The 10,384-nt window shown below is 34.7% G+C and overlaps 1 protein-coding gene across 1 annotated transcript; it reads right to left on the bottom strand.

Moving 5' to 3' along the window:
• Positions 1–3,179: 3,179 nt before the first annotated feature.
• Positions 3,180–9,326, bottom strand: LOC140036672 (protein INCREASED PETAL GROWTH ANISOTROPY 1-like). The gene is made up of 6 exons (XM_072079051.1): positions 7,640–9,326; positions 6,899–7,030; positions 6,598–6,779; positions 5,990–6,101; positions 4,095–4,229; positions 3,180–3,457 (listed from the first exon to the last, which is right to left on the bottom strand). Exons 1-6 carry the CDS (start codon positions 8,954–8,956, stop codon positions 3,329–3,331), a joined length of 2,007 nt encoding a protein of 668 aa, XP_071935152.1. The 5' UTR covers positions 8,957–9,326; the 3' UTR covers positions 3,180–3,328.
• Positions 9,327–10,384: the final 1,058 nt, after the last annotated feature.

The following is a 10,384-nucleotide window of genomic DNA, read 5'->3' as shown; positions in this document are numbered from 1 at the left end:
TCGTTTGAAACATATACCCAAATAATTTAATTTTAAAATTTATTATCTTTATAATTCTTTTTTTTCACATAGGTTGCATATATGTGATAGGATAGAGATAGAGGCGTATAAATATTACAAATAAATTCGATTGGATCGAGGAATTTGACCAAGGAAATCCACATAAATATTGCTTAAAAGCTATTTAAATTTGTAATTCATCCATTATCAAAAATCAAAACACGTTTTGAACCTGACAGTAATTTGTGATTTATAAATTTAAATGTCTTCTTAAATAAACAATTAGAAAGATTTGGGAGGATTTCAAATTTTTTGTCAAAATTTTCAATACAAACGCAGTTGAATTGCAATTTTCTTTTTTTTTTTGGTTGGATTTTCTTTCTTTATAATTCACCAATGTTTTCTTTACAAATTTATGAGATGTTTTCTTTATAAAATTAACCACTATCAAACACAAATTACAAGAGTTGAATTGTTAGTTTCATGAATAATTTTGAGTTTTTAAATGAATATTTTTTTCATAAATTTTTAATTCATCTTTTACTTAACATACATTACATCTCAAAGAATTATTAGGAGTGCTATTTTTAACACAAAGTCCAAATGTACAATTCAAACAGTTTAGTGTCACCACAATTTACATAATGTCTATCTTTTCTCCTTCCCATTGAATATCAAAAGGAAAAGGTATTTCTATAATATTTTGTTTACGTGGAAGCTTTCTTACTTAACCAAGAAACTAATATCCCATATTAGTTGAGTTAGGTCTTGAAACATTGAAGAACCCTTATTAAAATATTTTTGTACTTTTTATTTTTTTGACATTTGTTCAAGGATGGTTCTAAGCATAGTTATTAAACCCGGCCCGGAGGGAACCCGGCGAAAGAGGTGGGTGAACGGGTTACTGGTTCAACCAGTGGGTGAGTGGTTCAACCGGTGGGTCACGAAATATATTTAAATATTATGTTTCATAATTTTTGATATGGTTAAAACTATAATAAATTATGTCATAGTAAATGCTCAATTAGTCTAATTTATTATAGAATCATTAATTCTTATAAGAATTAACAAAACCTAAATGCAATTAGTAATCCATCAAATTTCAAGAATAAAATTTTATCTAAGTATAATTATCTAGTTTATTTATGAATTTTAAATGCAAAGAATTATTAGGAACGATATTTGCCTTTAGAATGAATTATGTGATATGTTATTTTTTAAATTCATTTCATAATTTATAGAGTCTGGGGAGTAATAAAATTTATTAAAAGATTCCAAATAAATTATGTTTTGGAAAATTAAAATAAGAATAAGTCTAATATATAATATAAAAAAAGACTAAATGTTAAACAAGTGAGCTGTTGGTGCAGCGGTTGTTGCATTTCCTTCAATACAAGAGGTCGTTGGTTCGAAGCTTCGCCGGGTTGACCGGTCGAACCGCCGGGCCGGGCCGGGTGTAATAACTATGGTTCTAAGTCTTGCAAAGGAAACGAAGATTATGGAAGGTATGAGGATGGAATTAGGGATCTCACGGTTACTTAATTAATATCTCTATCAATCAGGTTGACACTTGAAGTATTGTGTTTGGATATCCAATTTTTTGCAAATATCATTTTATTTGCACTTTAAATATATTTTCTAAGCAATCTTTTTTATTACGAATCACGTTTTTATTTCACATATATCATATCATTATATTATAACGTCTTATTCCTAATATTTCTCTTAGAATAATCTCCTATGTAACCACTCATGGAGGAGGAAGACACGAAACCCAATTCAAAACCTTCGATGAGCACAGCCCGCCCAAATGTCTGAAGGGGTTGTGTTCACTACAACACGAGAATATCCGGCCCACTTCAATTTAGCACCAGGCCGGGACATGCTCCAAACTTACTTCCAAATGCAGTTTTCTCTTCGAGTAAATGCTTACGCAAGGGAAGAAAATCATGCCAATTCTTATTAAGGGTATGTTTGGAGTTGCATGGTTTATCAGGAAGCATGTTAATTAATAGAACTTTTTATCAAAGTACTAATTAAGTAGTTAATCATATTGTGTAGGTACGTACTTGCATAAGTACTTTTTCTATTTGATAATAGGTGATTTTGAATTTCTAATATATATTTATCTCTTCATTTAGTTCAAAATTTATAATAAAGTTGTTAAGTTAATTTTTTATATTTTTAAACATAAAAATTGCTCTAAAAGCACTAATTTTGAGTTTATGCTAAAAGAACTTTAATGGCCAAAAACTTTACTCCTAAATTCTAGGAACGATGTTGATCAAACATGTAAAAAGTGCTTTTATCTTCTAAAAGCACCGCAACTCCAAACTAAGGCCTCGTTTTGGAATTACAGTGCTTTTAGTAAAAAAAAGCACTTTTAGGTATTAAAAGTACTTTTAAAGTATTTGGTGAATATCATCCCATAAAATTAGGAGTAGAGTTTTTGGTGCTAAAAGCACTTTTAGCAAAATCTCAAAGTTGATGCTTTTAGAGTAGCTTTTGTGATTTTAAAAAATAAAATATCAAATTTAATCATTTTATCCTATATTATGAATCAAATACAAAGATAAACACTTTTTTAAATTTTCAAATTACACACTATTCAATACAATAAGTATTTGTTGAATTATGTCTTCAAATAATATATTTAAAAGTATTTAAACAGTTAATAAATACTTTTATTAAAAATCCTACTAGAGAAATATTTTTCAATAAACTACCGCAACTCGAAGTGCACCCTGGGCCTAAAAAAGAAAGCCCCTTTTGTTTGGCTGGACCAGTGACTTTTAGGATGGCAACTCAACATCGGATGCTCTGGACACGAGATATTTCTCCAGATGTCATACCTCATGCATTGGAACGTTTGCTGATCCACAACCTTATTGATTTTTTCTGTTTCTCTATGTAAAATATTAATTAGCAATTGACATATGATAAAGATTAAGAGTCGAGATTTTGATCTGTCATTAGTCTTGAAACCAGCAAGTGCAAGATTATGATCCCTCATCAGTCTTTTTATTCAAGATTAGAACTATGACAAATCATCGATTGAATTGGATTCGAAAACCTCGAGCAAACATTGGCCCTTGCAAATCTACGACGGTGGGGGCTCGATGATTTTGGCATCCACCAAGTTTAATTAAGTCTTCTTTTAAGTTGAGAAACAATTGAGGTTATTATAAAATAAATCAATGTATATATTTAAGTGCAAAATGGCAGCAGGCAATTGTATATTCACATCTGTGATTATCCCTCTTGTATCTTTACACCAAAATGTCATGGAAGCCAGTTTCTGAAGCTGAGTTGGCTACAGATGAGATTATTAGTAAGCTGTGGACCTGCAAGGGAACTTGTGTTGTTGCTGATTTTGACATTGTACATGGCAGGACCTTGCCTTGTCCCTCAGCTCTTGAAATGCCCTCATTGTCTCCACATCAAAACCACCAGCGAACTGCAACAATGTATAACCAAAAATCAATTAGGCAAGCATTGTAGCAAAAATAAATTACCTAATGAAAACATGCATTTTGATTACTGATAACCATGCTTAATTACTAAAATGCCCTTGTAAATTACCAAATTAATATGGTAGTACTATATCTTTGATGGTGTGTTAAGCCCCATTTGGGATTGCAATGACTTATAAGAAAGCACTTCTGACACAATTGCTTTTAAGTTACCAAGAGTTGGGCTATTTAAGTTACAAAAAAATTAGTTACTAAACACCCTAGAAGTACTTGGTGTTTAAAAGTACTTTTTCGTTTTTGGGAGATGTACCGCAACCGCAAACGAGGGCTTATGGCCAATTCACCGGATTGACTGGTTCGACGTTAGAACGGGTTTTATAACTATGATCCTCTCACCTTACCACCCAACTCTACCCTCCCCTGATGGTGTGTGAATTAGTCAATCTTGACATGAAATGCAAGACATACATTCAGCTAGCAAAGGTTTTAATTTAGGAAATTTCGCGAAGGTAAATGCATGTTTCAATTTTATACGTGTGTATATGGACTTATATATGCATGTGAAGGAGAAAAGCCAAAATGGTAGGGATCGTCGTGTACTGAATGCAAGCCAAACATTACCTGGTGAACCCGGAAGGCAAACCTAACACCTTGAACTATAAGCTCTTCTTCCTCGGGACCACCACCCACGGTCTCAAGTTCTGCTGAAACTCTCTTCATGTACTTCATGGCCAATTTCACAGATGCCAGCTTTATCTGCAATAATGTCCCCGCCCCCATGCATTATTATCAATCACAAGCTCTTATTTCATTTGTGGCATTCCCCAACCAAGAGGGAATTGAAACAGTTCTTGAAATGGATTATGGCCAAAATTTGCCATCTTTAATTCAGAGGACCATCCATCATAATTCTTGATGGTAGTAAATTTATTTCCCAAGTGGGGTTTTCATGTTATTGGAACACTTACGCTTTTGGTTGTCTACACAGATTAGGATAGCACCCCAACCAATTGTAGCAATTACATGTTACAATTTAGGTGGATATTCACATAACATTTGAAGCTCAAAAACACCTAACCATTATTATTGTACAATAGATTCTCTGTGCATATCTATCTGAATCTGAGCCATCAACTTGTGTGGAAGGTTAATTTGTGCAATCCCAAATATGGAAGGTAACAACCACCACCCGCGTAAAAAGCAAAAAGGAAGAAAACGATAAAGCAGCATTAGGTAAACAATGCAAGATGATGCTCCCAAGGAAGGAAAAATCCTTTCTCTTACTTTTGTTTTTTATTAATTCTATTGTATTATTATTTCCAATGCCTTTCTACATTACTAGTCAATCAATCTCTATTGCAACAACATCATAGACAATACACGTAAAATATGGAATTTAAGATCCAATTTGTCTTCTTTAATAAGCATTAAATTAACACATTAAAGTCTTAATTGTCTAAACAAGACATATGAAGAAAGGAATGACTCTGCATTCAAACCTATGCATATTGGTTTTGTGTAAATCCAAAGAGAATTGGAAGGAAACTTCACACCTTTCCACTTTAGACTCGCAATTATTAAGGCCACCCCATTAAAAGAATTTCGGTCAACACAAGTGTGGAAATATAAAAAACCATAGTGATATATATTAAAAGGTCAACAAGTAGAATCTGATTCTTTTTATATACTCACCTACAACAAACATCAAAAGCAATGCAGACAAGCAAATAAAATGCTAGAGATCTGAGTATTCACATGTGCCCATGCAGGCGTGGGCATAGTAATTGAGGTATGCTGATAATTTTTCTATCTCTCTTTGTCATCTAGTAAGACCTATCGATACTTTGGCATAATTCTTGGTAGACCAAGTCTTTCCATGTTTTTATTCACCATCTCTTGGTACTCGGTACTAGTTTGTATAACAAGAAGTCCACTGGTTTGGGCAAATCAGATTGGCCTTACATGTATAAAAAGTTGTACATCTAAACATGAACATGTAATTATTACTTTTTTTTTTTATAATGTAAGGTTTAGGAGGATTAAGGGTTCAATTACTTAATAGTTCCTACAAACTGTCTATCAACGGAGCTGGTCCGTCTGAATTGCTATTTTCTAGAGATTTTATAAAAAAATATATTGAAACGATTTAATGCATGTAAAGTAAAAAAGTGATTGAAAAATGTACTCATAAAAAATGTAAAAATTTTTTGAGGAAAAATGACAATCCATAGGAGGCAAAACCCAAATATTTCTAATGCGAGGTCGAGTTCTTGCCAATTGAATCATACCAACAAACATACAATTATTGCATGGACCACCTATAAATGATTATATTATTAGTAATAGTTGTCTTTTTTGTACGTGTACAATATTGTAGTTTGCTTGCAGATGTGAGCAGGGGACAGAAAATCAGTGAGCAATTATGAATTTGTAAGTGGGCTGTTTTCCTAATCAGAATTTTAAAGAGTTTTACTCCAATTACGAGGGCCAAACTTGAATTTAAAAATAAACTATACCTGACTAACATATCCAGTATCTAGCATCCACTCCATTGGAATATGAAACCCTTTGTATCGGTTTGTTGCAGATTCCCTCATTCTTGACAAAGTGTAGACACCATGCTCTAATCTGTTGCACAAGAAAACAAGCATCTTGTTTAGTAGGGTGGAAAACAATCAATTACGATATTCGTCTACTAGCTAGGTACGCTTAAAAAGTCATGCAGAAACGAAAAAGCTAACTACCAATTAGGTTAAACAACTATGAGAAAAACTTATTTAAATATGTAGGGTCTGAAATTAAATCAACTACATCATTCTTAGAATAATAGACCTACGTACAAATTCATGCATCATAGTTGGTGTGTCCTTATCATCCTTAGATTGCTATATTTTGGAAAATCTGTAGAAAAATGTGCTGTTTCGATTTGATATATGTGAGGTAAAAAGGTGATTGAAAAATGTGTTCACCGAAAACGTAAATTTTTATTTTTATTTTTTTAGGAAAAAACGCCAATCCAAACAAGAATTTACGGGATTTTATAGTAGAACTATTCTCGTAAAGAAAGATGAGAGACTGAAAATAAAAGATAGTTTAACGAGTGTAAGTGAGAGAAATGCATTACTTATCAAACAAGGCCTGCATTTTCTTGAGAGCCGAAGAAAAAGGGTGTCTAGGATCAGCACGAAATGAAGACGCCTCAGATTCGAGCTTTTTCAGATCACAATACCCAAATGCAGCTTCTCTTAATGCATCTGCCTTCTGCTCAGGCCAATTGAAGTGTTTCAATACTGCTCTTTCATCAACCTAAGGAAGAAAATTGAAAACCTCAATTTTGAGTGGGCAGATACCAAAAAAAAAAAAAAAAATTAAATAGTTGTTCTAGATCAAGAAAAATAGTTGTTATAGATTAAGACAAAGGTTACCAGGAAAGATAGCTCATCATCAAGCCACTTTACAAAAGGGACAACATCCTCAATGTCTGTAAATGCAGCATTCTCAACTTCTTTGATTAGGAACCTGATAAAATCTCCTTGTGTTTCTACATCTGTCTTAATCTGAAATTTATCCACATAACAAAAACATCATAATCTGAACAACTAACCCAATACAAATGGGATGCAACAATTTAACATTTCAAACAGTAGTAGTGACAAATGTTAAATTCCCATACCTTTACTAATAATTCTCACGTACTTGGCAAAGATATAGGTATAGTTGTAGGCAACAACACATGAAATTTTCACATTTGAGGTAACCAATTTTATGAACAATAAAATCTGGGGCCAAGTCCCATCGACAGACAAAGTACTAAAAATTTCAAGAACCGTTGTTCTTCTGCATTGAGTATATAACTTTAGTTTCGAAGAAGTTCTTGGCATTGAATTGTCATAATTGCCCACATGCTGGCATTAAGATGACAACCTTAGCATCGAAAACCAAATTGGATTTTTCGAATCCATAGGCTGTCTTATCCTGTATAGAAAACAAAGGAAAAACCAACAAAAAGTGCAGATAGGGGTCTAGCAAAAGCAAAAAGACACTAGGGACTGGTCAGCTTTCGATGACAGAGTGTCTCAAAGGACCAAAACCCAGTGGCAAAATAGTAAATAGACTCAGACAAAGATAATTGGGCTCGGGAGAAAAAAAAGAAAAATGAAACTTACAGCTAGTAAATGAGTAGACCGGTTCTCAATCTCTCCTATCATATCCTTTGCCATCGCACCCGCCGCAGGAACCTCGGCTGCGCCACCTGCTCCGCAGCCAGTATCCCGCCGCGAATCCCTTCTCATAAGGGAATGATAAAACTCCACCACCTCGGGCACCCTCCTCACCTTAGCCGGCACAGGCTTCAACCCTCTTGGCGGAGGAGGGGGAGGAGGTGGTGGCGGAGCCGCCTTGGAATGCCGTGAAGGCGGCGGTGGAGGAGGAGGAGGTGGTGGTGGTGGAGCTATTGCTTGTTTTACTGCTGCTGCTGCTGGGGGGGCTGGTGGAGGTGGCGGCGGTGGAGGAATATTAGATATTTCTGCCAATGCCCGTTCTGCTGAATCAGATAACCACCCGTATGAAGGTGAAGATAATGAAGAACGCAATGAAGCAGATGATGAAGATGAACACGATGAAAGAAGCGAAGACGACGGCCGTGGAGGCGGTTTAGGAACCCGGGGAGCGCGGGATTTTAAACCCATTAAATTTTCTGAAGAATCTACTATTTCATCAGAGTTGCGACGACCATGCCTTGGTTTTTCGTTCTCAACCAGTCCTAATGTGCTATCCTCCTTTTTTGTCTCGTATTCAGATTTCAAATTTAAAGCACCATTATTACTACTATCAACTGTAGCTTGAGCATTCACTTGACCATTTGTTTGTATGCTCAAACTTTTCCTAAAACTCTTCGACTTGATAAGAAAATCGACTTGTTTTTGTGACGATGAAGCGGCGGTTGCGAGTTCTTCATTGGACTTCTTCAGCTCTGAAACTTGTGATTCCAAACATTTTATCTTTTCTTCGTATCTACAATTTTGCTTGGAAATTTCCATGTGTAAAACCTCGACTTCTTGGCGTAATCTTTCGTTTTCATCCTCTAAGCATTCGATCTTCCTCTTGGATTTTTCGATTTCCACGTCTTTGTTAGAGATTTGACTTTCCAGAACCGGGAGAATGGCGATAGACTCTCTCAAGAGTTTTTGCTCCAGCAGTTCTGTTTTCAACCGGGACTCCCTTTCCCTTAGCTCTTCCACTAATCGAAGGAGCTCGGCCACATCTGGCGGGCGAGGCTGGACTTGGGCGGACGAGCGGGGGAAATAAGCTCCAAATGAACGCGAAAAACCAGGTCCTTTTTGGTTTGACGGCTGTTGCTTTCCAGAACTGGCTGATGAGGAAAATGCTGGTTTTGGGGATGACTCTGAAGAGGGTTTTGGCTTTGGAGTTATGAGTGGTGATTTTTGTAATCCCATGGCGACTTTCACTTTTCCAGCAACCATTGTTGTTTGCCTGTTTCTTGAGAAGCCCAGATCAGCCCCAGACCTCTCTTTCTTTTCCCTTATCTCTCAGTGAAATGGTAATCTCTCAATTTTTGCCAATGCTATCTGGTTTGAAGTTAAGGAAAGATAAAGACATGACTAAAACTCCAAATGGGTCACTTTCTCTTTTGCCAGAAGATTGAAAGGCTGTATGAAGAAGAAGCCAATGGTTGGTATTGGAAGTAAATGGTAATATTCTGATGGGGCGGTAGTGATGGAGAAGGAAGCCAGGAGGTCAGTCAAAACTGAGAGAAGAAGACTGAAGTCACTAAACTGGGCTGTAGCACTAGCCTGTAGTGTAGGATATAATCCTAGTCTTTAAGAGAGATTTTGTGAATGTAATTGAGGCAGCAAAATCGAGGAACGGTCTTCTTTCCTTGGATCCAGTTTGAAAAGGGCAAAAACAAAATGGACTTGGCAGTTTTAAAAACTGGAATCAGATTTTAACTTGTTCACGCGCCCCAGTGTTCTTTCAAGTTCACCTGTTTTTCAGCTAGAGAACCAAATAGGATTGTGATAGACGTCACAATTTTGAAAGTCATAATAGATTACTTTTGGTTACTTCTGAAATCATTACCTTTATCTTGTTATCCTATCTTGTTATCTTTATCTTTATGTTTTAGATATTTTCACCATGATTTTTTTAGACATTTACGCGAGTATTTAAAATCTCAAATAATAGAAGTAATAACGACTGAAGAAGTTTTGTAAATGATTGTAACTTTTAAAGTTACTGTTATGCTACTAAAATCCGTTAACTAGGAGCACAAGCTATCATAAAGATATGAAATTTAAAAGCTTGATCAGTTATATGATATACCAATTCAGTTATGAACAGGTTGTGCTAAGTATTTGCAGTTTGAGGATGTTTGGTTTATTGAAAATTAGGTTTGAATTTAACTTATTTATATAACGAGTGTAAAATTGTGTATGAGCTTGTGTCGATAATTTAAAAAAATCTCAAATTTGAAGTCAACTCATTTAACACAAATCAATCAAGCTCGAATAAGTAGAAAATCCTATAAAAAAAAATAACTCATCAAATTTAATCATTTTAGTAAATCTATTAAACAAGAAAAATTTTATCAAATATAAGAAGGTGCCCAAATGTCAAATGTAAAATAAATTTTAAACTATCTAGACTAGAGAAGTTTACTTAATCACCAACGAAATTAAAATAAGACTTCACCTCCATTATGAAAAAAGAATACTCATCTCATCCATATTCTCTTCAACATAATAGATTTGATCCACATTTTCATTGTTGTGCTTCAATGAAAGTACTTTGATGTTATTGAATTGGAGTATTAGACTCCAATTAATCTATATACAAGTCTAAATAAGCTTACATGAATGTTTACGAGTTGAACTCAATTGCATTTGTTTAAT

This window comes from Coffea arabica, chromosome 2e (assembly GCF_036785885.1).
Source record: "Coffea arabica cultivar ET-39 chromosome 2e, Coffea Arabica ET-39 HiFi, whole genome shotgun sequence".
NCBI classification, from domain to species: Eukaryota; Viridiplantae; Streptophyta; class Magnoliopsida; order Gentianales; family Rubiaceae; genus Coffea; species Coffea arabica.
Note: the sequence above shows the minus strand (reverse complement) of the source record. Positions and strands in the feature narration are given on the sequence as shown.